Genomic DNA, 26,242 nt, shown 5'->3' with positions numbered 1-26,242 from the left:
TCCGGAAACCTTCCTCCTTTGTTCTCCGTGCCATTCCAAGGCATTGTTCACATCCGTGCTGCCCTCAGGCACTTCAGACCCTCGGTCACGGACCCGTCCTTGGCTCACGTTTCTCCTCAGACCTCACTCTTCAGTCCAAGCGACAGCCGTGGGCGGCACCTTTGGATACTCTGACTGACCCACGAAGTGGATTTGCGTATTTATTACAGCCCTATTTAATTATTGCCACTGTTTCAGTGGAAACCATATTTATTTGTGAGACCGGAAGTCCCATGAAAGCATCAGAATGTAGTGCCCCATGCTTCCGCCTCACTTCCTGTGATCTGGCTCGGCGTGGGGGCAGCAGATGGTTGCTCAGTAAATATTTAAAAATGGATTGATTTTTAATTTTTTTTGTCTGTCTTGAGTTATTTGAGATAATGGTGGGACATGAATCTCAACTTTGCTGCACGGAAATCACGAGGGGCCAGAGTGCTGGGCTGGAGGTGAAAGGCACCGGTTTGAGATTTTACTTATCTTGATGTGCGTGGGCATTCTGCCTGCTTGTGTGTCTGTGCGCTGCATGCTCGACATGCAGTACCCTTGGAGGACAGATGAGGGTGTCAGATACCCGGGGGCCGGAGTTAGAGGCAACCGTGAGCTGCCATGTGGGTGCTGAGGATGGAACTCAGGTCTTCTGGAAGAGCAGCCAGTGCTCTTCACCTCTGAGGTGCTGCTCCAGCAAAGGACATCGGTTTGAAGAATAAATGACGAAAGCTACCATCTGGGCTAAGACAAAGATTTACACTCAACATTCCACCTTACCCTCATTTCCCACCCATCACACTACCCTGTTTCTCCAGGCACCCCTCTTAAGATACATTCTGTCCTTTAATATGATGTGTCCGGCTGATGGAGACATTTTTACCTGGATGTACCGGTTCAGTCTGTGATGGTATTCCTTGCTAAGAAAGCAACTCAGTCTAGGAAGCCACTGCATTCTATTTCTAGAAAAGTGTGCAGGGAACTTCTGTCGTGTATCTGGGAAAGACCTTCTTCTCAAAGGTGACAGCTCACAGTCTCTTGCCTCAAGCTTGGGTGGAACCTTGCAGAAGGTGGTGTCAATCAAGAGGTGTCTGACTACACATTGCTCTAAACTTCAGATAAGAAATGTGTGTGTGTGTGTGTGTGTGTGTGTGAAGAGAGAGAGAGAGAGAGAGAGAGAGAGAGAGAGAGAGAGAGAGAGAGAGAGAGAGAGAGAGGTGTTTCTTCTTCCAGGCCAGAGGGGCTAGTGCAGATCCTCTGACCTTGTAGGATCTTCAGGGTGCTTTTCTCTTCTCCATGTCTTGCTATGTGCTGTCTGAAATTGACAAGGGATGGGTAATAGTTTGGGATAGCTAAAATAGCTCAAAGTTAAGGTACTAAGATATAGAAGAAGAAAAGTAGACTACTTTTTAAAAGCGGAGAGATACTGGAGTCAGATTATTCCTACCAAGTGATGGGGTGTATGTGTGTGGATTACAGTGAAGAGGATTCATGTGTGCCTGCATGTGTGTATATCACCAACACTGACAAAAGCTTAGTTCTCTAAATTTAGAATAAGTCATCATATCAAATAAGCTATCCTTGCCATGAGACTCAGGAAAGACAGAGCTTATTATGTCCTTTGGATCAGGGCCTGGAAGTGTCCGCTGTACGTACCGTCTAGCCTGATATCACATGAGCTAGGGTTAGTTAAGGCAGCAAAGACCACGTGACCAAAGAAAGTGATGAAGCGCCCTGCAGGTCTCATAGGCTCTTCGAATGTACAGAAAGGACTGTTGGCATCATGACAAATGAATACCCGCGTGTCCAATCCAGAACTCTCGCAAATGAATGCAGGGGGCTTCAATGGGGTGAAAAACTAGCCTGTAATTGATCATTCTCAAGGCATTCAGACAGTCAGGTGAGAGCTGAGTTAGGGTTTAGGATGTACAAGGTGACAGGGATCCTATAAGGAGAAAGTGCTAGACATTAGCAAATAGGCCGGCCTCATTGGCATGAGTATCTGAGCCCTGGGGGGTAGCATGGGAGATGGGATGGGCCAGGAACGTTGATGTAATCGTCTGAATCAGGGTCTTCCACGTCGACAGCAGGCGGATGTCCCAAGGTCACGTATTCACAGCTCATCTTCAGAGATGGGGCGTGGGTCCAAGGAACTTCAAGCACCTGGGAACAACCAAAAGAGTGTCACTAGCTCTGGCTGGGAGATTTTCCCATCCGTTGAAGTGGATTTCCTCTGCAGGAAATGAAGGAGCAGGGGCATAATCGCTGAGCTCCCAACCGCAAAGGTGTAGGATTGGCTGAGCTCCATCGTGTGGGCCTGCCCTGGGGCTTTTCAGGGTGCAGCCTCACTCTAAAGAACTGGAGTTGTACTGTGGGCAGGACACACTTTTCATGGGGTTTAGACTGAAATCGTAGGGCTGAGCAGGAGGCCCACCTGCAGAGGTTCTCCCCTTGGGGATAAAGGGATATGACTTGTGCAGGAAATATGCATCTTCTCAGACAACCAGTCAGAGGCGGGGTGAATCATTTCTTATAGCTCTGCAAGGACTTGGAGAGGGCATGACATGATACAAGAACGCATTCCAGCAAAGGGCTGGGTAGCGGAGGAAGACTGCAGACGACGTGGGCATGATGATGCTCCTGTCTCCCTTTGTGGCAGTTCTCAGAAGACCAGGCTATGTCAAGACTAACGTGGCACAAGTACTGCGATCCCCACACAAGAATGCCACCACAGAGACGTCAATCAGTCATCTACACGAAAGTTCTAAGAACTAGAAGGGTGGTCCTCTGAATGCAGGAAGCATCTGTTGTAAGGGACGTCTACATTTTGTATTTTACCAACGAGAGTAACAGCAGAAGTTGGCTTCAAAAAAAATCTCCCACTGAATATCAACATATTTGGTTTAAAAAATTAAAAAAATCACTATGAAGACTGAAATAAGCCATTGAACATACGTACCCTGTATATTTGCTCTGTCAGGATATATATACATATACGTATACGTATACATATATACATCATATACATATATTTAACATTATTGAGAGAATGAGACAGGGTTAGCTTGCAGCAGGAGGTGTCCCAGAGAGGGTCTATGTGAGCTTAGGGCTGGTCCACAATAAAAGGCTAGCTTTTGGGTAGAGCAGACAGGCTCTCTGGACCTTTCACTCCCAAGCCCAAGCCTTGAAGACTGGTTGTGTGTATGTAACTGGGGTGCGTGGTGGGATGGGGCGGGGGGCACACTCAAATGGCTGGAGGTGACTACAGGGCTAGGTAACATTCTTCCCTTTTCAGCCAGACACATGATCGCTTAATCAATATATTGCCAGCCAGGCATGACATCCATACATAGCCTTCCTTGAAGTAGACACGACTGCATGGCAGCTAACGGGAGGCAAGTGTTAGTGAGATATGAAAATTCAGGGTCACGATCCTAAAGAAGCCATCGTCTCTGTGGGGAGAAATAGGAACTTGGTTCTGGTGACTGAGTGCTAATCATGGACCAGAAAAGCTACCTGGAGTTGCTGGAACAAAATGTTCCTGGATGACCTAATGGATTAATCCTCTTCTCCTGTCTCTCTGGTTTGAACCCTGAGGGTTTGGGGGTCTGTTGTATTTAATTAATTTACACTATTAACACACACATACTTGGTGGCCTTAGGCCACCAAGTTAGTAATTTTTTCTGACTACAAAACCCAATGTTTTAGATCTTCAGAATGCTTAAAGTACATTCTACTTTGGGGGAACAAAATGACCCTGTGTTGAATGTCCGCAGCCTAGTGGTCACGTGGTCACGTTGCTATTACTTCTTCTTCTCTCTCTCTTTTTTAAGAGATGTCTGCAGACACCCAAACACCCCAAGACTCCCAGGGACTGAACCATCATCCAAGGGGTACACATAGTTCCAGCCAAAAATGTGGCAGAGGAAGGCCTTGTTGGGCATCAGTGGGAGGAGTGGTCTTTGGTCAGGTAAAGGCTCAATAGAGGCCCCAACAAAAGGAAACTGATGGAGGGGTTGTTGGGGGGGAAGTGGGACTGTGTCGGGTAGAGGGGCATATACATGGAGGCAGAGGGTGGGAGGAGGGGTAGGGAATCGTTGGGGAGGGGGGCTTTTGGGAGGGGGGAAATTGGGAAAGGTTTTACCATTGGCAATGTAAATGAAGAAGATACTCAATAAAAAAAGATAGATAGATAGATAGAGAGAGAGAGAGAGAGAGAGAGAGAGAGAAAGAGAGAGAGAGATGTCTGGAATGTTCTCCTAGTAGAAGTAAAACTGAGTAGCTTCCACCCCCTCTAGGCTTCTAGAAACGTGGTTTCTTTTTTACACCGTAGGCGCTGCAGGGTACATTCCCTGCTAGACTAAAGACATCCAGCAACCACTTATCCGAAAAGAAATGCTTGGCCAGGTAATTCAGATAACCACAGATCTTGCGGGCTCAGCCTTCGAGGGCTTCAATCTAGAAATTGGGTACAACCTGTTAGGGAGCCTGGCTGAGCGTGAGCTGGGGTGGGCGGAGCTTACCTGCGGCTGGGCGGGGAACGCTGAGGCTGGGGCATTGAGGAGCGGAACCTCTGCGGGACCTATGGGACAGAAAAAAAAGCGTTGAGGGCCCGGCCTTCCCACGCCTGGTCACCACCTGTCCCCGGCTCCCGGCTGGCCCCAGTCTCCACGCCTCGCTGGTGTGTGAGCTCACCCACGCTGTCGGGTCCCCGTGCGCGCCGCGGGCAGGCACTATAGACGTTGTTCTGCGAGCGCGGCTTCTGCGAGGCATCCCGGCGCTGTGCGGGGAACGGGCGGGAAGCGCCCCGGCCTCGCATCCTCATCGCCAGTCGGCCCGCGCGTCTGGAGGTGGCTTCAGGGGGTCACCGGGGAAAGAGAAGGGCATGGCATCAGCTACCTGCCTCTTCTTCCCCAGACTGGGGGCTACACACCTCTATGATGTCTGACAATTGTGGCCTGGGCGTAGAGGTCCAGGCTGCAGAGCTCAGCAGCCAGGATAAAGTATTTTTAGACTCCATCTCCCATCCGGGTTGGTTACCTGGGAGTCCAAGCTGGATCTGATTGCTCTGACTTCTTGTACCTCTGGTCTCCCAACCAAAGCCCAGAGCCTCAAGTGCCTCACCTCTCCTCCTTTGAATGGCTGTTTTTACCATCAGTCCTAAAAGAACCAGCAAGAGAAAGCCCAAGAAGGTCGGAATCAGGATGTGAAATTCTGGGATAGGGATGTGAAGTCCTCGGTCTTCTCTCCCATACTGTGGGCCGTGGTTGAGTGTCCTTGGGGCGTGGGGTGGGGGCAGAGAGGGGAGAGAGAAAGAGACAGAGAACTTAAACAAGGAAAGGAAATTTAAAGACTCACCCTTGTGGCCACCTTTCTTTGGAGATGACTTAGAGTTGACCCATTGTTAACAGCATTTCCTCCATCGTCTCCAAAGAGATTTGTTTATGGGGTCAGGAGTCTTTGGTTCAAATTCAAGTTCCTCATTTTACTGGTTTTGTGGTCTTGAGCGAGTTTTAATTTCCCTGAGCCTTAATTTTTTATAAATGGGGATCATAAAATCTGCACAAAACTGTTCCGACCAAAACCAAAGGTTTTTGGAAAGAATTGAAGGCAGTTGGTCTATAGCAGGGTCTGATACAGCTCCTAGTCCCACAGTTAGAAACCTTGGCAGAGACAGACTCAGCATATACCGACTTGCATTAACCATACATGGACATTCTGTGCCTTTGCCTGGTGCCAGGTACACAGTTGATGTTAAAGAAATGTTTATTACATATATTTCTGAGATGGGAACTAAGAGTCCTGTTTTCATTGAAACCACATAGATTTTATTGCCCCAGTTCCCTCACTTACTGGATTCAAATGCTTCTGAGAGCCTTTTTTCCCTAAGGACTTTATATTTGCTCAGGCAAATTACTTGTGGGTTTTCATACACATTTGCTTTAATGCTGCCCCCTAGTGGTTCATTGAGGGCAATGCTAAGCAGTGGAAACATTTGTCACAAAGTGTTAGCAGCATCAAGAAGGAAAAGGAAAAAAAACAGTAATTTTTAACGCTTATTAATTAGTAAATACTTTTAATTACTTACTTAATTAAAAACTTTCATCATTTAGTTATACATTATAACAGACCTGAATGAATATGTATGATTGAAAGACCAGTCTTTCTATAAGATCAGAACTAGGGAGTTGCAAAGAATACAATGTGTAGGAAAATTCTGCTCATTAAGGTCAAAGTCCATCATGACTGGATAGCCTCTGGGCACGGAACAATATGAGGGATTTCCTTCATTTGTTATATTTCAAGGAGAAACCCCTCTGACTTTATCTGGGGGATTCTAAGCCCACACATATGTTTCTACATGAAGAATGTCACGAAGCCTCAATTAAATTACAGAATCAGTTTTCTTTCTCTGGATAAAACTTGTTCAGTCAGAACCTTAGATTCCTAAAATGCTTCCCCATGCTAATGACATTCCAGGTACCCTAAGCCCCCAGCCAATGACCTTTGCCCATCCTGAATGTTCCTACTCTCAGTCCCCCTAAAACTTTATAAGCCTTGAATCACCCTAAGTAAAGATGATCTGCCTCTTGATAGCTGGTCCCAGTGTGGTTAGTCACCGTATGTACTCAATGGGCTTCTGAACCCCCTGCCCTTTTGATGCCTCTGTTCCCACTGCCCTTGTGGACCGAACTGGCTGGTGTCCATGAGGGCAGGGAGACCCACCACGACGGAGCGTATTCTTTGTTGATAAGACTAGCATTTATATATTAAAAAAAGACTAGCATTTATATATATAAAAGACTAGCATTTATATAGCTCACTCAAAAAGCAGAGCATTTCTTGGTGGGTTTCTGGAGACAGAGCTGAGAAGGGTGCCGGATGACTTCAGGGCTCTTAGTACACAGGCACTAACCATAGAGGCCCTTCTTACCTTTGCCCATGAAGTCTGGTGTGGTGGCTGTAGCTGGCCTCTAGGGGCCTGATTGCTTGCTGAGTAGAAGTCTTTGAGGCTGTGGTATCTGGCAGGAGCTCTGGGGACTTGGTATCTGATTCAGAAAATACTTCGTAAAGTCTGGGTTGGTGAGTTACTGAAGCAAGGCTGGAGGGATGGTGATCGGGAGGGGCCTCAGTCTTTGGAGGGGGTGTGGTAACTTCAAGAGAGAGAAGAGAAAGGATACCTTAGTGGTAGACACGCTGTGTTCTCCAGTCTCTAGGAGGAGTGGGCCTCCTTTTCCACCGTCAATCATTCCTCCCCTTTTGCCCATATGCACCACCTCTGTCTTAGCAGTCCTTGTTGTCAGAAATGCCTTTATATAATGTGTCATCTACACGGAAAACTTTCATGCATGTATGCTATAAATATTTTCTCCAGGAAGCTTTTCCTGACCTCACAGGCTGTCTTCTGAACACGGGGAGTACCTTGCTTCTCTGTGCTCATATAGTCTCCCCAGTTTCATCTAGTCAGTCCCACTCATGGACCTATGATCTGCCCAGTTATACTGTTTCTTTTGACCCTGGCAGGGTCTCCTAGTGCAACAATGTTTAATTAACGTACCAGAACTCATCCGGTATATGTTAAGATGCATGGAAATGTTAGTATGATAGTCATCTTTTAATTGCCAAATAGAGTTGTTGAAACCACTAATTACTAGCAGGTAGAAGATATCCCTGCAGGAAGCAGGAAGTGTAATGACCTCCAGCTGGCTAATGCCTGCCCAGTCTTGGTTTCTAGTCATTCAAAAAGGACCTGGGGTTTGTGAATCACTTTGTTACTTGTATGCCACCTGGTGGTGGCATGTGACTCCTCCAACTAGGGCCTGGCCTGTCAGATGAAGGTCCTTTCCAAGGACAAAGCCTGGCATAGTCTCTTCCGCTGTGCTAACCACTTTATGAATTGAACCAAACAAGTCTCCGTCTTCTCCAGCTCTTGATTTGATGGACTCACCTTCGGCTATGACTCCAGAAGAGCTGTCATGTTCACTCATAGGCAGCCAGGGAATATGCGGCTGCAGGAATCCGCGCAGCCATCTTGGCGGCTCAGGTGTCTGTTCCTCTTCCCAGAATGGTTCTGGGTATTCTACTGGAGGCAAGAGGGATGTGCTGGTGATCATCGGGGAAGAGATGGGACTGGAGGCTCAAGTAAGAGCTGACTGAGCTAAGGCCACGAGGAGATGAGAATGGTCCACGGAGATAATAAAAAAGGGCGTGGCGCCTCCACTGTGTGCCGGCCTTTCCCACCAGCATATCCAGCAGTCCCTTTAAAGCCACTGGGCTGTTGGGATTATAAATTGCTGAAGCAGTGATGCATATGTTAGCATGTCATTGAAACGTCAGGGTTAAGAGGAAACGTAGGACCCTGTAGTATATCATACCACTGTATAGTAACACATTTGGCTTGATCATTGTTTCTCAGTCTTAGCCACCCAGACCTCTCGTAAGATAACTACACAGGACGTGGAAGGCTCCTCTGCTGTCTTCCTCAGCCTCAGAACCTCTCCTCTAATGTCTACCTCTCCATTCATACCCTGGGTAAAATGGGCAACATACAACATCCGTCTTAGTCCTTTCATCTCCTGTGGCTAGAAGGTTATGGTGTTGGTCAACTGTAAAGTTAAGTTGTGTTGCTCTGTGTTAACACTGGGCTGGCTAAGACGGCATCAGTATGGGGCAGTTAGTTAGATGCTGGTCTCAGTTTTCTAGACACTTACCGTTATGGACATTCAGGATGACTTTCTGGGTCTTGCCGCGGTCGGTTTTTGGGCCCACACCACAGGCATAGATTCCATTATCATTTTCTGTCAGCCATGTCATCTCCACTAGGAATAGCTTCCTATCCAAGCATGGCTTCAGGGTGACTCGCTCTTTATATTCCTCATTGACAAAGGTGTTGGATACCACAGTGGTGCATATCCCAGGGTCCGTCCTCTGCCGGCACAGATACATCCTTGCTGGTGTTTTTGGGAGTGGGCACTCAATAATAGTGGATCCACCCCACTCGACATCCAGCTGTACTTCCGGGAGGACCTTCAGGGTCCCAGACACTGCAAGGAGAAGAAATGAATGCAGAAGAGGCCCCATTCTCAGATGTGTCTCTACTTCAGGTGTATCTTCCCCCTCACACATCTCTCCAAACCTAGCACTGGCCCCAGACCGCCCCCACATTAACCCCAGATCTAGCCATGCCCTGTCACCAGCCCTCCAGAGGTTTCTGACTATTGACTTATGCTCAGATCCTCTAAGGTTTTATTCTCACTCAGGCTTGCTCTGTGCCCACCTCATGCCCTTAGCCTCAGCCTCATAATTAAACCTGAGACTGTAAGGACTCAGACACAGCTCAATGCCTACTCCAAAGAGAAATGGGATGCCAGGAATGACCCCCCCCCCCAGTGTCACATAAACCCTAGAGTGATTTAAGTCTGGGTGAGAAAGGTGACCCATTTTTACACCACACTTTCCTTCCAGATTCTTCTTTTATTTCTTAAATCTGTTCATCTACACAACCCTCCTTTCAACTCTACTAAATCATTCGACAAGTATACATTTGATACCATTTGCGGGTGCTCCTCTCTCATACAATAAGTCATGTGGTAAATTATACAGCAGATAGCTGCTACAGTACAATGTAATAGACTTCTTGAGAGAGATAGCTCAGGGCTCCCTGAAGGTAGCGAGCAGGGGCACCTGAGTCAGGCTAGTGAGGGGATGGTGTCCTGGGAGGACGGCTTTTGAGAGAAGTGGTGTCCAGCACTGTACCAGGAAAGAATGGGCATGGAGGGAAACTGAGGTGATACTAGTCACTAGTGTGGAGAACTCACGGAAGGGAGATCAGGGTATGCATGAGTGTAAGGATACGTGTATGGGGACACACATATATGTGCGTGTGTGTGTGTGTGTGTGTGTGTGTATGTCTGGGAGAGAAATAGATCAGGGACGAGTGGAAGTTGTGGGTCACAAGTTTCTGACCTCATAAAAGCAAGAAAAGGAAGGTAGTGTAACCCAACCTACTACTGCAGAGGATGAAGCCACAGATAGTGGTCTAAGTGGTTCCATGTTCTGAGAAGAGGGTTGTCTTAGGTGCCTTTCTATTGCTGTGACAAAACACCAGGACCGAGGCATTTAATTTGGGGCTCACAGTTTCAGAGGGTTAGAGTTCATGACCACTGTGATGAGAGGCATGGCAGCAGGCAGGCAAGTGTGGAGTTGAAGCAGTAGCTAAGAGCTTATATCTTGATCCATGAGTAAAAGGGAGGGAGGGAGGGAGGGAGAAGGAGAAGGGGGAAGAGAGAGAGAAAGAGAGAGACAGACAGGCAGACAGACAGAGAGACAGAGACAGAGAGAAAGAACTGCAGTGATGTGGAGTTTTGAAACCTCAAAACCTACTCCCAGTGACACTCCTTCAATGAGGCCACATCCCCTAATCCTTCCCAAGCAGTTTCACCAAGTGGGAGGCAAGCATTCAAACATGAATAAACGGAGGCTGTTCTCATTCAAACCATCACAAGGGTGACAGTATAAAGTGTATGTTTATAGTGTAAATCATGTGTGTGTTTAGATGGAGCCTGGAGGGCTAAGGTGGAGATGAAAAGGACCTTTCAGGTAACAAGAACAGATTCTATCAAATGGGGATATGAGAGAGAATGTGGCAGGGAAATCTGCTGGCTTGCACACAATAGCAATTTTAAAAGAATCTTCATGCTCTCTCTCTCTCTCTCTCTCTCTCTCTCTCTCTCTCTCTCTCTCTCTCTCTCACTTTCTCTCTCTCTCCTCCTCCTCCTCCTCCTCTTCTTCCTTCTCCTCCTCCTGGAGTGTGTGCTATGTCACAATATGTGTATATATTTTTATTAATAGTCTAGGTAAATTGGAAGCCCACATCCTATGATACTGCCTTGGGTCATGAGGAACCTTCCCACAGGCCTTCATTCAATATCGTTTATAGTTGTACTGAGCACTAGGGATAGGCCTACCCTAATATTTGTAGGCCTGAGGGCAGTATTAGTAAACAAAGGTCAGAATATCATAACATAATTATTCAAAGATATTATCAAGGGGTAGGAATATGTCTCAGTTGCTACAGTGCGCACACAGAAACCTAAGCTTGAGCACAGGCCTATGCAACCAGGCCTGGTGACCTGGTGACCTTAATTCTAGCTTTTGAGATCATCTGCAAGAGGGTCAGGAAGTCAAGGCCATCTTCATGTAAATAACTCATTAGAGGCCAGCCCAGGATATAGGAGACCCTGTCTGAAGAACACAAGACTAACAACAAACTGTTAATTAGAATATTTAGACTATTCTTTATTAGAATTAACTATTAGTTAGAATACTGTATGTTCATGTCACGATAGGTCCATATATCCCTTCTCTGTTGCTTATGGCACATATGATCCCTCACCAGGCAGTCTCCATTTGGTACCTACAGCTTTCCTTGATGATGTGATTTTTTCCCCACATTTTTGGAACCTCCAACATCCTGGAGTCTCCCCTGCTTCACTTTCAGACCTACACAGCTACCCTCTCAGGTGCTTTGTACAGAATATCCCACCCTGGCACACATTGCCTCCGAGGCTGTTTAGAACCTCAGTGTTGGCCTTCCTGACCCTTCACTCTTATGTTTTGTACATCTGCAAAGGCAGCTGCGTGCAGACAGTGCCAAGTTCTATTACAAGCTCGAGATGTAACACGGCCCCACTAGATCACAGCTAGAACAGGATCTGTGTTTTCTTTGAGAAGAACCCTGAGAAAACACTTCCTGTGGTAGCAATCTTCTAGCATTGTGCCTGAAGATTCTCTTTCCTTAAGCTCTCTCTTTTCAAGTTTGTCAGATCAGTTTGCATCTCTACACTCTCTAGTTTAGGAGGTAGAATATTGCACTCAAGACACCTCTCCTGTTGTGCCATTGCAAAGTCTGAGGCTTCTCCTTGTGCTGGCCAGTTTATGACAATTTGACACAAACTAAAGTCATCTAAGAGGAGGAAGTCTCGATTTAAAAAAAAAATGCCTCCATATGGTTGGGTGAGAGGCAAGCCTGTAGCGCACTTCCTTAATTAATGATTGATGGCATAGAGTCCTGTCCATTGTGGGTGTTGTCACCCTTGGGCTGGCAGTCCTGGGTTCTATAAGAAAGCAAGCTGAGCAAGCCATGAGGAGCAAGGCAGTGAGCAGCACCCGTACACGGCCTCTGCATCAGCTCCTGCCTCCGGGGTCTTTGAATGATGAACAGTGATATGGAAGTGCAAGCAAAACAAACCTTTCCCCCCCCAACTTGCTTTTTGGTCATGGCCTTTCATTGCAGCAAAATAACCCTACCTAAGGCATTCCTTAATTGCACTAATCTCTTAAAGAAGCGTAGCTGCTCTGTCTGGACCCATTTGGTCTGCCCTGTTTGTAGTTCTAGCTGAGTTCAAGCTCCTTTCTTTGCCTAGCAGCACATTTCCCACACACTTGTGTTCTCTCTCACTGTCAATCGGGGTAAACACCACAAGCGGTAACCATGCCATCGCACAAATGCTATGCCGCATTTGCATTTCCTCTGTCAAACAACTTCAGGATCATTCAGCTTGTGGAGACACCATCAGAGCACAGCCGGGTTCTTTATAACATGAACAAATGACCCCTGCCCTAATTTCTGATAGAGGCTTGTTCTCTTGTGAGCAGTATTTTGTTGTTGTTTGTTGTTGTTCTGGCCCTTTGTGCTCTCACCAGCACGGCCCAATTAACCTCTGCTTATAACATTCTTGACCTTCTCTAGATCATTCACGTTTCAAAATTCCTTCTGAAAACTAGTTCTGGAGGCCTAACACTATGAGGTCAGATTTCTCCCAACAGTAATCTCACTTCTTGTTATCAATTTACTCTATCCGTTACTTTGCTCTTGTCATTGCAATGAAATATCTGACATAAAAAGAAAAAAACTGCCGGGCAGTGGTGGCGCACGCCTTTAATCCCAGCACTTGGGAGGCAGAGGCAGGTGGATTTCTGAGTTCGAGGCCAGCCTGGTCTACAAAGTGAGTTCCAGGACAGCCAGGGCTACACAGAGAAACCCTGTCTCGAAAACACCAAAAAAAAAAAAAAAAAAAAAAACAAACAAACAAAAAAAAAAAAAAACAAAAAAAAAACGGAGAAAAAAGTCAGTGAGGGAAGGTGTATTTGCATTCACAGTTTGAGGGTATAGTTGAGGGTATAGTGGTTCTCAACTTATGGGTAACGACCCCTTTAGAGTACAGGGGTCACCTAAGGCTATCAGAGAACACAGATGTTTATATTATGATTTATATCATGAGCAAAATGACAGTTATGAAGTAGCAGTGAAAATAATTTTATGACTGTGGGTCACTATAACATGAGGAACTGTATTAGAGGGTCACCACATTAGGAAGGTTGAGAACTGGTTTAGACCATTATGGCCTGGAAGCCATGGTAGCAGAAGCCTGAAGCTTCTTCATTATACCTCAGGGTGGCCTGGTGGGGCAATCGAAAACAGAGGCAGGTGAATTCAGTTCCCCAGCTTTTCTCTTTCTTGTCTTTTTATTCTGTTCATGACCTCAGCCCACGGGAGAGTACAATCTACAGTCGAGGTGGGTCTTCTCCCCTTGAAAAATTCTTTCTGGAAACGACCTCGCAATCACATCCAGCTTGACTAATTCATCAACATTTCCTAATCCATTCAAATGCTCAACAAAGCTTAATTATCACAAAGCAGGTATTATTGATAAACTAAATAAGGTAAGCACACTGAGCCAAAATATATGACTGTGGCTGGAGTTTAGAAGGTGCTCGGGAATGACTGTGAGAGGTAGGTAGGTTTGCGATGGACTGTGAAGACCCAGTTAATGGTAAACTGGGAGGGATGGTGTTCCCACTCCGAGAGAGGATGTTAATAGTGGGAATCTGTAGCATTTGCTCGAAAAGTTCTGTTTCTCTGGAAGAAGGTTCTCAGGAGCATGGTAAACTCAGATTGTAAGGGTGGAGAGTGTATTTTAGTTACTAGATAGTGGAAGCCATTGAATGACATTATAATCTTAGAGATGCTTAGGACAAATGGAATGGCTGGCTTGTATGGCCACCAGGGAAGGATATCAGGCAAGGCATTAGGCACATTGTATTCCAGATCTTGGTGATCATTCAAGTGGGGTGCCCGGTAGGTGGCTGCAAGCTGAGATAAGGAGTTGAGGGAATAGGTTAGGGAGTCTTCACTTGAAGTTGCCAATCTGAGAGCGAACAAGAAAGATCTAAAGGAGAAGATAGATACGAGAAGAACAAACCTTGGAGACACACAGTTTAAGATGTCGATAAGTAAGTCTTTAAGATAGGTGACACCTCCAACCATTAAAAAATCTAACAGCTGGGAGTCTGGAAGCCGCCGCCTGAGTTGGGAAGGGCCAGCACCTACCTCACAGCTCTCCATCCTTCTGCTCTGTGCCCTGTCTCTCCAGAAGCATCAGAGCCAGAGATGACTGTCAACCCATTACCTCTGGCTAATTCAGAGCTGGTAGTTAGTCTGGAGCGTTTCCTCAGAGCACTCACCTGGCAGGAAGTAAAGTATCCACAGCCAACAGTTCATGGTTCCTTGGAGACTGGATCCTACCCAAGAGGCCCTGGCGTGAGGCTGACACACACCGATCACCTGGGAGCCTTCTCCAACTGGGTGCTCCAAGGCTATGCTGGCCCTCCTTGAGCTGCAGGGGCTTAAAATGGGGAAATGATAATCTGCTTTGTTTGCTGGCTAGTCTTTGTCTAAAAAAGAAAGCACCAGCGAAGCATAGCGGAAATCAAGCGTTGAGAAAACACAGACTGCATAAGAATGAGTGTGCAAGGTTCAAGCTCACCACCTGAGCAGCTGCCAGACCTTAGCCCCTCTTTTCAAAGGGACCTCCCAGGATTCATACGATCGATTGGCTTCTGAGCTAGAGTCGCTTGTTATTTCTCCATCCTCAGGACAACACAACCTCATCACCAATTCTCTCCCAAAGCTTGGCTTTGAGAGTCACCCGTTAACTCCTCCGATGAGTACTTGTGAACACCTACTATTTGTAGTGATATTAGCTGTCGATTTTGTGCAGTCTACTGCTTTTCTCTGAACTTCATTTATAGGAAACAAATGGAGGTGAGACACCGCGGTCTCTGGCACCCCAGCACGCACACTGCCATTCCTGAGGTCTTAGGCACAGCTTGCCCAGGGCCTCAGGTAATCGTCAGGCCTCATTCTCTTACAGTGCTATCCAAAAGGGGCTTCCCTCTGGCAGGGGCGCAAGCCACTGTCTAATAAGGAGAAGGCAGTGCAAGCCACTGTCTAATAAGGAGAAGGCAGTTCACACAGCAACTTTGCCCTTGGGGTTGGCACTCTGGTCGAGCCATTTTTCGAGACACCCAGTGGTAAGGGTGAGACTCATTGATGGAGAGGAGAGACGCCGAGAAACAGGAAGACAATTTCAGATTTAAGACAAAATGCTTTTGTCCAGGTTTGACCCTTGTTAGCCTTGGGTAAGCTTCCCTGAGCCCATGTTCTCAATGATAACATGGGTATGGTCCCTGCCTTGTCTGTCGCACAGCAGAAGCCCTTCAATATGAGCTATTTAGCTCTATGGCCTTTCAGATGTGCAAAGTAGAGGATTCCCAGGCTTTCCATGTTGTGGGGTGGGGTTTCATTTGTCAACAGCACCCTTAGTCTAGGCTTCTCAGTCACTTTTGTCCATGTTATTTTAGGCTCCCTGGTGGCTGGCTGCTTGCACACCACTCCTTCCTCATGCCTACACACCAGATTGGTCACATGCTCTCCAAAAACCACAACACAAGACTGTCCTAAGCCCTGGAGGTCAAGTGTGAGCTCAGAGCAGGTGCAGAGGAAGAGGAAAGAGGAAATGTGTGGGCGTGGGCTGCCTTCCCTGTTCTGGCCAGCCCTGCCCTTCTCTCTCCAGGTCTAGCTCAGGGCAACTGGCTTATGAAGCCCTCCAGACAACAAATAGGCCAAGAGGCCAGAGGGCAGTGTCTGGCTTCTGGTTAGAATGGCTGACTGAGGGCGGTTTCATCTGGGATCAATGTCTTACAGTTCTCTATGAAGAGAGCTCTTTCTAGTGGGCCACACCTGTCGGACAGCTAGCTGGGCTCTCCGTTAGCTGGTTAGATGGCGAGGATTGCCTTGAAGTCCTGGGGTAGGCTAGATGAAGGAATGGAGAGGGAGAATGTGAGTGAATATGCTAAGTATCCTGGTGGGTGGGAGAGTGTGGATGTCAGAGTCTTGTGAATGTGTGAGATCAGTGTCCCGTGCGAGTGGGCTGCATTGTCATATGTAAAAGGGTGCTGTAAGGTGTGGAGGCATGTGACATGTATTCTGTGATACACGATGTGCTTTGTGACGTGTGAGTACATGATGTGGCCGTGACTATGTATTATGGATATGTTATGGATACGTATTATGTATATGTATGTCTATGATGTTCAGGAACTGGCTGTGTGGTTGAGCCTGCCAGTCAGGGATGAAAACATGGACGACAGGAGAGAGTTTAACATGTGTAGTCTTTTAAAAAGATCCCTTTAAAAAAAAAAAGCATATGGTAAAAGTGAGAACTAGTATGAAAGGGGTGAGGGGTGGGCTACCTGCAAACCCTTTGATCTACCATGGTGACCTGCCTGCATGACAGGTACATTGTTGCAACAGTGCCACAGGTCATGTGCGAGTAACCAGCCAGTATCTGATTGGAGTTAAAGCCCACTTCATGAGATGGAACCTGTACCCGACACTGCTCTGGTAGACAAGGGTTTGAGACTAGATAGGTCATGGTCCTAGGGGAAAACCAAATATTATTATTCTGCTAAAGGAACACTGAAATAAAAAGACTCCTAAGGACATTCTCTTATGTGTATAGATCTTGCTCAGCCATTATCAGAGACACTTCTTGCAGTTAATGTGAAGTAATACAGAGACCCACGGCTTAACAAGGTACAGAGAACGAAAGGCCTTAGAACACTCAGTCCTAAATGGTAAGTCTCCATCAAATTTTCCCCCAGGGCTCAGGGAACAATACAAAAGAGGAGGTGGAGAGATTGTAGGAGTCAGAGGGGAAGAATCACTCTGTGGAAACCATGTCTTCAGACACAGCAGGGCTGAGGCACACATGAACTCACAGAGGCTGTGGCAGCGTTCACAGGGCTTGCACAGGTTCAAGCCACGTGGGGCCTCAGTGCCAAGAGGCAGAAAGGAACACAAACTCCCATCCCTAACTAAGAAGCCATCTCCAGCTCTCTAGCACTTGCAAAAGAAAATTGTTTTTTTTTCCCCAACAGAGTCTCTGGGTGTACAAGCCAGCAGTAAATGACCAACAGAAAATGAATCCGGTGGTATTTTTAGGTTGATTTTGTGGTCAATCATTTGTTTTTTATTTATTTATTTTTTTTGTTTTTTTTTTTTTTTTTTTTGAGACAGGGTTTCTCTGTATAGCTCTGGCTGTCCTGGAACTCACTTTGTAGACCAGGCTGGCCTCGAACTCAGAAATCCACCTGCCTCTGCCTCCCAAGTGCTGGGATTAAAGGCATGCGCCACCACCGCCCAACCTATCATTTGTTTTTATATTTTGTTTTGTTTTATTTTGTTTTGTCTCAAGTTACTTGAGTTTGGTCTCTCGAACGCGTCCTGGGTTTGGTCATGCTGACCAGCTTTTCTTTGCATATCTGAACAGATTATCAACTTTAATTTGTCTGTCCCTTGGTAATCTTTCTTCTTCCCTTTGCTGCATGGCTTTGTTTAGTGATACCGACCACTGTGTTTTTGTTTATCTGATTGACACTTTGATTGACACTTTGATTGACACTTCAGCTCCTCCTCAGTCTTGAGCTGAAGCATCTCCATGTTTCTGTTATCCACACTGCTCACCTTTTCCTCCATTTCCCTAACTCTCTGCTTTGGGTCCTGTGTTTATTTCTTCACTTCATTCTTCTGCTTCTTTGTAACTTTTACATAGTGTCGATTCTTTTAAAAGTAGGACTCTGAAACATGTCCTGCATTTCATCCACCATAACTGTTGGCTTCTGGTTTGGGGGAACTGTCCTCTTATAATTGCTGTGTGTGTGTGTGTGTGTGTGTATGTGTGTGTTTTGCACTTCCATGAGGATGGTTGTGGTCCCTGGCTCTCCTCCCCACATTTTCAACACTCTTTGACTGTTTTTCAAGCACCTCTGGCGAGCAGGTTTTGCATTGATGCTTCCTGACTGTCTAGAAGGGATGCTGGCTACAGTGACAGATGCAAAGGCTGGCATCTGTCTTGGTGTGAACTTGCAGTAGCGGGCACTCGGTCCTTCCCTTGTGCTCTTAGTTGGCTTTAGGAACAATGGCACTAGGAAACTGACTCTGGAGAACATAGTTAATAGGTTTTGAGAGGTAAGAGAATTAATAAAAAGGAGGAAGAAATAAATAATTAAGAAATAAAAGGACTGGGGAAGGGAAGATACAAAATTTGAAAAAAAGAGGATATGTGTGGGTGTGCGTGACAAATATTGGAGAAATTGTCCTAGAATAGGTGCAGACCAGATGGACAGCCATAAAAGCCTATTCAGATGAGTCCGAAACTAAAACAAACCAACCAAACAACTGAAGTATTGAAGCAAATATTTAAAATTTCAAATTCCAGTGCACTACTAGCATAGAAGAGTGGTGCGTGTTTTTCGCTGGTTGTGATGGACACAGTTCCCACCCTCAGCCATCTTACACTGCAGTCTTTGTGGGTGGGTGGTGGCTTCAAACATCGTATGCCTTCCCTCCTGAAAGGGGGCTGTATGGTATTCTCCCTTCTCCAGGTCCCTACCTGCCAGCTGCAGCTTCATTTCTGGTGTGCATGGGGGGCTTTCTGCGATGGGGTGTGGTCATGGTTGATTCTGGGCACCCTCTCTCCCGTACTCTCTGGCCATTTTTATGCCCCTTCTCAGACAGCTCTTGTCTAAGAATTCAGCACGATGCTCATTTTCCCACCTTCTCGTTTGCCTAGGCGGTGGGCAGAGACGCCATCTTCCTTATGCTCCTCAGGCTAGCTGCCGTCTGGGTATTTGCAAGGAGGCTCAGCTTAAGTACTGCCAAGCAGTACTTTCACCCCAGTCCCCAAAGCCCTGCGTTGCTCTGGCCATCTTTCTGTCCACAGCGAGTCTAGCTCCCGATTGCAGCTCTATAGTCCGGCCAGTCTCTCTTTACCTGTCTTTCTTATGATAGCTGGCTTCAGCAGGAAGCAGTGTTTCCCTGGCAGTTACTACGGACCCCAGCCTGGGATGGGATAAGCACTGTAAAGTGGCCGTGGTGGAGCAGCTGCTCCTGGCTGTTTCACCACGATGATTTTTCTAGAGGTCACCATGGCTTATTTTTCTCTCTGTTACCTGTTTTCATTTTCCCACAGTCCTTTGCGTCTTTCTGATGTTCTTCTGGCCTTTCTCTCATAGGAATTTGTTGCGCGTAATTTTAAAAAATAGCTTCTGCCTTTCCTGGGAGCTCTGCCCGCGCTCCGGCCCCTCCTGGCTTAGCTCTGAGATCTGCTGCCCCCAGCCCCACTCTCAGCTTGCCTGGGAGCTGTGGCACTGCACCGGCTCACTCTCGGCTTCTCTTCTGTTCCTCCCAGCTTAGTTTCACCAAGCCTCCAGCTGCTGGCTTTGCCTGGGAACTGTGACCTTGGAGCTGCTGCCTGAGCTCTGACCCCTCACCACTTCCTATTGTTTCTCCTGGCTTAGCTCAACCAAGCCGCCATCAATTGACCCGCTTCTCTTTTCTACCTGCCTGTGCTCCTGGAGGGTTTGTTTCCAGCCCCACCTGAGACCCGTAAATCCACGGATAAAAAACAAACAAACAAACAAACAAAAAAAAAACCCACACACTCAGCTCTATTACTTTAGAACTTGCCGACTAGCATAATTGCTGAGCACAGAATCTCGCGCCCTAAATGTATCAGCTGGCCTGGATCAGCCAGCCTCCTACTGACCTCCTTGGCAATCCGCTGGTAGGCAGAGGCCGCTGGTTCTAGCTTCCCCAGACCTTCCATGATTGTTTTGTGTTTCTCGTTCTAGAGCATGGCAGAAAAGGCCTTCTCTTTCCCTCTGTTTCCTTTTCCTCCTGGGACCCGGAAGTCCTATCTGTTCCTTCCGCCCAGCAATTGACTCCGGCCTCCTTTATTGACCAAATCAAGGACTAACTAGGGAATTAGTATCAGTACCTCCCCCTACAGGAATTCTAGTCATTTTAACTCTTCTCCTTCACTGGGGCACAGATAGGCAGCTCCTCCTCATCTGTCACCATACCCAGAAATCCTTTTTATTGACTTTTGAGACAGGGTCTTGCTAGGTAGTGTAGGTTGGCCTGGAATTCACAGTATTCTGGCATCACCACCCTCCCTAGTGCTGGTACTACTGGCATGTGCCATCAAACCTGAGGGCCTGGGAAGATACTCTCTTGAGCCCTTGGCTCACTTGTCTGGGTGACCTGTTCTTTTCTGATGTGGCCTACTTAATGGCCGACTTCAATGGTGCCATGGTGTAACCATTACTTGGCACTTCTGACTCCGGTCTTACGCCTTTTATCTACTGTGCGCTTTCCCCATTGAGGAGTCTTATTTATGAGATCATGCTTCATCATTTCTTTTTATGGTACAGGCTCCCCAGCACAGTTAAATACTTCAGGGAAGCTTGGCTGGTGGGCACACTACAGCTTTCTTTGCCTTGGGGTCCAGCTTCGTCGTGGTTTCCATCCTAAGTGGTTTATCTCTAACCTCATATTAATGTCTAGTGCTCTTGGAAGAATTCTTCAGTCTCGAGGCTTAGAAAAGTCTTAAATGGTTAGATATTACTTCAGTTTACAAAGTAAAGTCAACTGCCACACTAAATGTCTCAGAATGGCCTTGTTAATGTATAGCCTTGCCATTATGTAACAGCCTTTCAAAGATAATCTCCCTTGTTGGCAGATGTTTGAGTAAACTCCCTGAAGGGTGCAGATGTTTGAGTAACTCCCTGAAGGGTGGGTGGTCGTCGCTGATCTGCTTATCATCATCAGTCTCACCATTGGTTGCTCATCTCTTGTGCAGAAATAAATGTCATCCCAACCACGTTCAGATCCACCCGTGACCCAGCTCCCTTCATGTAAGGAACTTCCTCGGGAGCACTTGCTATTGCTTGCTGAGAATACAAGTTAGGAATAATACCACATTACTTGTGGCTTTAGTGACATTAATCGGCCTCTCAGTGCAGGGATTGGGGTAGGCCAGGTGATGAGCCCAGGATCTGGTTATTGACATGACCTCAGACACTGAATCTTAACTTCTGTTATACACAGAGCCCTTTAGTGACACTGCAAGCAGGGTGGGGATGGGGATGGGGGTGGGGATGGGGGTGGGGATAGGGTGAGGTGGGGGTGTGGATATTGCTGTAATAACAAGTGTCACCACTTACAATTAATTATACCTCTTATGGGAAGACTTTCTATCATTACCATAGAAGCTAGATCTGTATCCTCACTACAAACAAAAGGGACCGAACAGTCATCATTTTCTCTGCCTCTTTTTTTCCTGGGAGGGAGTCTAAGATACTGATCTAGGCTAGGGCCAGGGAATTAAGGCAAAGGACTGCAGTTGGTGGCCCAAGAGGATTGAGCTCAAGGAAGAGCAAATTGGTTAATATCTGTCCCCAAGGCATAATGTTCAAGACCTCTTCAACTCAGCCTTCATGGCGGCCCAGCTTACTGGACACATATCCTGGGGCGCCTAAAGTAGGAGCAAGGGTTTGGGGGACAAATGCAGGCTGAGCCTCCTTGGTTGCAATCATAGGCTTTAATTATTAATGGACATTTCTGATTTGTTGGTTTCAGCCTATAGGTGCTGGTTGCAGCGCAGAGCTCAGAGAGGAACAGTCTTCATTCGACTATTGGAAAAACAGCGGCTCCCAGGCTCCATCTTCTTCCTGTCTGCTCAAAACTCTCCAAATATGGGAGGTTGAGAGTATCTGTCTCCTTATCTGAGGTCCACATGAGTGACAGGAAGGGGAAAGGTGAGACCAGGAAACATCCATTTCTTCTTCTTCTTCTTCTTCTTCTTCTTCTTCTTCTTCTTCTTCTTCTTCTTCTTCTTCTTCTTCTTCTTCTTCTTCTTCTTCTTCTTCTTCTTCTTCTTCTTCTTCTCCTTTTCCTTCTCCTCTTCCTCTTTTTTCTTCTCCTCCTCTTTCCCCCCCTCCTCCTTACATTCCTTTCTCCTTTTTCTTTGAAACCAAGTCTCAATGTATTCCAGGCTGGCCTTAAACTCCCTAGGTAGCCAAGGATTACCTTGAACTTCTGATCCTGTTTTTACTTCTTAATATTGGGATTGCAGGAGCACACCACCAAGTCCATTTAAGTCGTTTTCTCTTACTTTTTCTCATGCTAAAGTTCTCCCTCTAATAAGAGCAGAGCTCTTGAAGACAGATCCCGGACCAAGAGCCAGGAGTTGCTACTCTGGTTTGACACTAGTTTATCTCACTGAGTACCCTTGAGGAAAAAACAACCTCTTCTTATCTGAGAATCATGGTGCCCTTATGGCTTGTATAGGACTTAGACTGAGGGAATTTCTTGTGTTTCCTATGAGGTACAGAGGCAGGAGGTGTGCCTGGCAATGATATCTTTCTTAGCTTAGAGAAAAGACTGGGAGGCGATGGCGTCTCTTCCAGTGATGTTTATAGAAAGGCTTGGCCTGGCTCTCAGCATTTAGTAGGCACTGAAGTCTATTGAGTTTTCAGATGTGTTGTATGAATCAAGAAGAGAGGAAAGGAGAGATGGGGGAGAGGAGAGCTACACCGACATCCTATCATACGGGTAGAAAGAGGCTTCAAATGGCTTTCCCTGCTGAAATGAGCCCCTACTCTGAACCCTCTCCTCTCAGAGATGTCTCTCAGGCTCAGCTCCTCATTCCCACTTTACTCTCTTAACAGAGAAAACTCCGCACACTCTCTCCTAAACAGGCACAACTGGGCCAGGCTTCAATGGCCGAGGAAGGAACCAGCACACGTCTGAGGACAGGAGGGAAGAGCCGAGGTGATGGGTGAGTGTGGGCTGCTGCCAGGGGATCAGCGTGATTCTCGAGTTGATTGTCACAGGCAGGGGTGGGTGGTCAGCACCCCCTAGACTTCCTGGGGACCGTTGTGGACCTGTGCAGCTATGGTGCTGGACTGAAACAGGAACGCCGAGTAGGCCATGTCAGCTTCCTCCTTGGATGACTGGGGAGCAACAGAAGTGGCATTAGTAGATGGCTGGGGAGAAGAAGGACATGCACCCAATCGTCTGAGTCTACCGTCTCTGCTGGAGCAAAACACATCTGAGCCCTCGCTCTTAGCCAGCCCCCGGGGCTCAGCAGGAAGAGATACATTTTGAGAAATGGAAAGTTGCAGCCTCTAAAAATATCTCCCTCTGTCTCACTACCTCCTTATGCAAAGTGGGATGGAACACTCTCTGTCGGTGGGGCCTGTCCCCAGAAGCTATGCTCTCGTAGTCCACAGGCAAGGTGGGCTAGGTTGTTGTCAGCCAAGGTGTACCGCGTTTTCTTCCTCCCCTACGCTACAGATGTATCATTTTAGCATTGTCCTGATGGCAGGGACTCATCTCGAGAACTAACTTCCACACGCTTGTTCTGCTAAATGCATGATCTTTGATGGTATCAGGAGCCGATATGATAGAGTAAATAGTGTCCGAGCCCCAAGATCGGAAGCAAAAGGACATCATAAGAAACCTTAGGAAGGCAACATAGGAGGGCGGTTCGCAATCCAATGGTAGGAGTTGCCTCTTCGGGGATTTCATGATAGTGACTGGGGTGGGCAAGGGCTTTCAGTGATGACCAAGAAGCCCACCACCAATGAATGCCTTTCAGCCTCAGGGGAAGGGATAATTCTGAGGAAACTCTCAACTCACATGGTCAAAGATATGTGACCATGGAAAGGCACTAGGACTCCATCACTCAGGAACACCACCCACGCAGTCCTCACTGCTCACATGTGACTCTCCACACGTGACTACATCTTTTGCACATCCACAGCTTGCAGCTGAGTTCTGCTCCTTCTTATAAGCTTCAGCTACATCAGTCAGTGCCTAAAGAGCCTGTCTCCTATTCAGAAAGTCCTCTTGGATTCTGTATTTATAGCATCTTTCCTGTTTGGGGGTGGGGGTCAGCCTTCATGTGGGGGGTGACTTTGTCCTGATGTCTAACTGCAGTCTGAATTTCCCATCATGCAGTGGGACATCCTTCTCCCTTACCCTTTTTGCTTTCTTGGATTCTTCTGGCTCAGCGGTGCACTCTGTGGTAGTCACGATTTCTGCATAGAGAGAGAGTCCTTAGCCCTTACCCATCTCTCTTTCTTCCCTGAATGGGGGGGTGGTGGTGTAGATCCACTTCCATTCTCCCAAAGCCTGGTCATTCTAGAGATACATACCATCTTTTCCTTCGACGACTGTTTCCTGTGTGTCTGGAGAGACCCCCATGTTGTCGTTGCCTCCAAAATCCCTGGAGTTCTTGAAGTCTGACATGCTAATGTCTGTCCTGTAGCTGCTGATTGACATGCGGTCTGTTGGGCAGAAGAGCCGGTGTGGGGGTAGGGCCGTGAGTAAGGAGAGCATGGTGTGTTGCTTTCTCTGAGAGGACCTGCCACATGCCTCAGCCCGTGGGCTACCAAGGAATGCTACCATTTGATGCTTACCTCCAAGTTACAATGAAAATAATCAGGCTCCCTTTCTTGGTAGTCAAGACTCTGGGATCTTTGCAAATCTGTGACTCAGTTCACAGAACTCCATTCTAGCTTAAATCAGCCCCGTGAAGGGGTCACGAGTGCCCCATCTTGAGTCATTGGGAAATGGAGGGGCCATACCAGAGTCACATAGCTGATTAGTTGAGCTGGAGGCAGGGCGGGGAGCATTCTGGGTACTCACCTACATTCTTCCGATGTCGGACTCTGGCCACCCACACAGCCACAGCACCCACTGCCAGCACCAGACCCAGGGGCACCAGGGTGGAGAACAGCACTTTGGAGCTCCCGCTTTGTCCACTAGTACTTTGTCCATTAGCACTGCAAGAGGGATTGGGTCAGCCCATTACTGAGAGCGAGATCATCAGAATGTGCCGGGAGGCTACCCCAGCAAGCCCCGCCCCCATCTATATATTTGATGTAGTTCTTAAGTCTGTCTTGCTAAGAGCCACATCTCCACCCCCTACCCCCGCCCCCCCCCCCCCACACACACACTCTGAGCCAGCAAGTCAAGGACCCAGCTTTCTCTATATTCCAGGCTTGAGATATTGAACTGGACTGTTCCAGCAATGAGAGAAGGGCTGTGCGCCTTCCCTGCTGACAAGCAACCTCGAAGGCTGTGAGAGCTGACCATCTCTCTCACACACTCTGCTGCTTGGCCTCTGGGGTGTTCTCTACCTGGGGAATCTGCTCACCTGCCAGCATCTCCAGATGCTCTGTTCTCTTGAACTTGGTCTCCCACATTTGGTATCTCTATTTGATCTGCAAAATGCCTGGGGTTCTGAACACCTTTGTTCTCGTTCTCGCTGACAGAGGATTCCACTACGCCTTCTTCCGGAGCCACTTTTGCACGTGCGTTTGCATCTGTTGGGTTGACGTGGGGTGACCCTGCAGCAGAGCAGAACAAAGCCGGTTATGGTTTTTCCTCTGTTTTCTTATGCCTGTGGGTTACCGGGAAATCACAGGGTGAGACCTTAAAGCTACAGAGGTGGGCTCTGGACTTGCTCTAGACTCAGAGGTGAGAACCTTCCCTTCTTAGATCTCCAGGCACAATTTCTACTCTTACTGCTCCCACAACATAGTTACCTCTACCTAGTCTCTACCCTATGGTCATCAGGTTCATTTCTGGCATCAAGGATCTGTGTAACAGATGCAGTGGTGACAACAGGTTGACAGGGAGATTTGCACAGCACCAAAATCCTGTCCCAGGAGCAGAATGAGACAGGGCTGCTTCTAGGTAGCAGCTTAGCAATGGCTTCTATTCAGTCAGTCTCACTGAACATGGACTTCCTGAGATTTCCAGGGGCTAAAAGGCCCTCACCATATAAGGAATCTCATGTGACATTTCAAACAGAGGCGGGGAACGCAAACTTACCAGACAAGTTTGTATTACTTGTTTTCTTTCCTCTTTATTCTTTCAGTGTCAGGAATTGAATCAGGGGCATTGTGTATGCAAAGCACATGCGGGAATCCAAGCTATACTCCAGCGTTAAGTCCTGT

The 26,242-nt window shown here is 47.2% G+C and overlaps 2 protein-coding genes and 1 long non-coding RNA gene across 4 annotated transcripts in view; 1 reads left to right on the top strand and 2 right to left on the bottom strand.

The window, feature by feature from the left end:
- Positions 1 to 1,870: 1,870 nt before the first annotated feature.
- Positions 1,871 to 14,756, bottom strand: Fcmr (Fc mu receptor). Of its 2 annotated transcripts, none has more exons than XM_052200409.1 (8): positions 14,552 to 14,756; positions 8,737 to 9,069; positions 7,974 to 8,108; positions 6,960 to 7,179; positions 5,150 to 5,301; positions 4,721 to 4,879; positions 4,549 to 4,607; positions 1,871 to 2,187 (listed from the first exon to the last, which is right to left on the bottom strand). In XM_052200409.1, exons 1-8 carry the CDS (start codon positions 14,586 to 14,588, stop codon positions 2,011 to 2,013), a joined length of 1,272 nt encoding a protein of 423 aa, XP_052056369.1. In that variant the 5' UTR covers positions 14,589 to 14,756; the 3' UTR covers positions 1,871 to 2,010. The 2 variants fall into 2 exon arrangements, with proteins under 2 accessions (XP_052056369.1, XP_052056370.1); XM_052200410.1 differs by having other exon boundaries at positions 7,974 to 8,105.
- Positions 14,757 to 16,896: 2,140 nt separating this feature from the next.
- On the top strand, positions 16,897 to 23,046 carry LOC127697640 (uncharacterized). The gene is made up of 3 exons (XR_007980492.1): positions 16,897 to 17,005; positions 21,852 to 22,030; positions 22,973 to 23,046. It is a non-coding gene; the product is annotated as an uncharacterized LOC127697640 (long non-coding RNA).
- Positions 22,179 to 26,242, bottom strand: part of Pigr (polymeric immunoglobulin receptor) — a 24,026-nt gene continuing 19,962 nt past the window's right edge. Inside the window, exons 7-11 of the mRNA XM_052200917.1 lie at positions 25,438 to 25,630; positions 24,927 to 25,063; positions 24,434 to 24,565; positions 24,258 to 24,316; positions 22,179 to 23,227 (exon numbers count right to left, since the gene is read on the bottom strand). Coding sequence (XP_052056877.1) covers positions 23,132 to 23,227; positions 24,258 to 24,316; positions 24,434 to 24,565; positions 24,927 to 25,063; positions 25,438 to 25,630 — 617 coding nt within the window. The 3' untranslated portion in view covers positions 22,179 to 23,131. The remainder of the gene's footprint in view (positions 23,228 to 24,257; positions 24,317 to 24,433; positions 24,566 to 24,926; positions 25,064 to 25,437; positions 25,631 to 26,242) is intronic.

The sequence above is a fragment of the Apodemus sylvaticus genome, chromosome 12 (assembly GCF_947179515.1).
Source record: "Apodemus sylvaticus chromosome 12, mApoSyl1.1, whole genome shotgun sequence".
Taxonomy (NCBI): Eukaryota; Metazoa; Chordata; class Mammalia; order Rodentia; family Muridae; genus Apodemus; species Apodemus sylvaticus.
Note: the sequence above shows the minus strand (reverse complement) of the source record. Positions and strands in the feature narration are given on the sequence as shown.

What these genes read in the sequence shown, in the direction of transcription:
- Fcmr (XM_052200409.1), bottom strand. Translation starts at nt 14,588, where the DNA reads ATGAACTGTTGGCTGTGGATACTTTACTTCCTGCCAG. An exon ending in TTCTGGAGTCATAGCCGAAG is followed by an intron (nt 7,180 to 7,973) that starts GTGAGTCCATCA and finishes TCTCTCTTGAAG; the next exon opens with TTACCACACCCCCTCCAAAG. An exon ending in CGTTCCCCGCCCAGCCGCAG is followed by an intron (nt 2,188 to 4,548) that starts GTAAGCTCCGCC and finishes GGTTGTTCCCAG; the next exon opens with GTGCTTGAAGTTCCTTGGAC.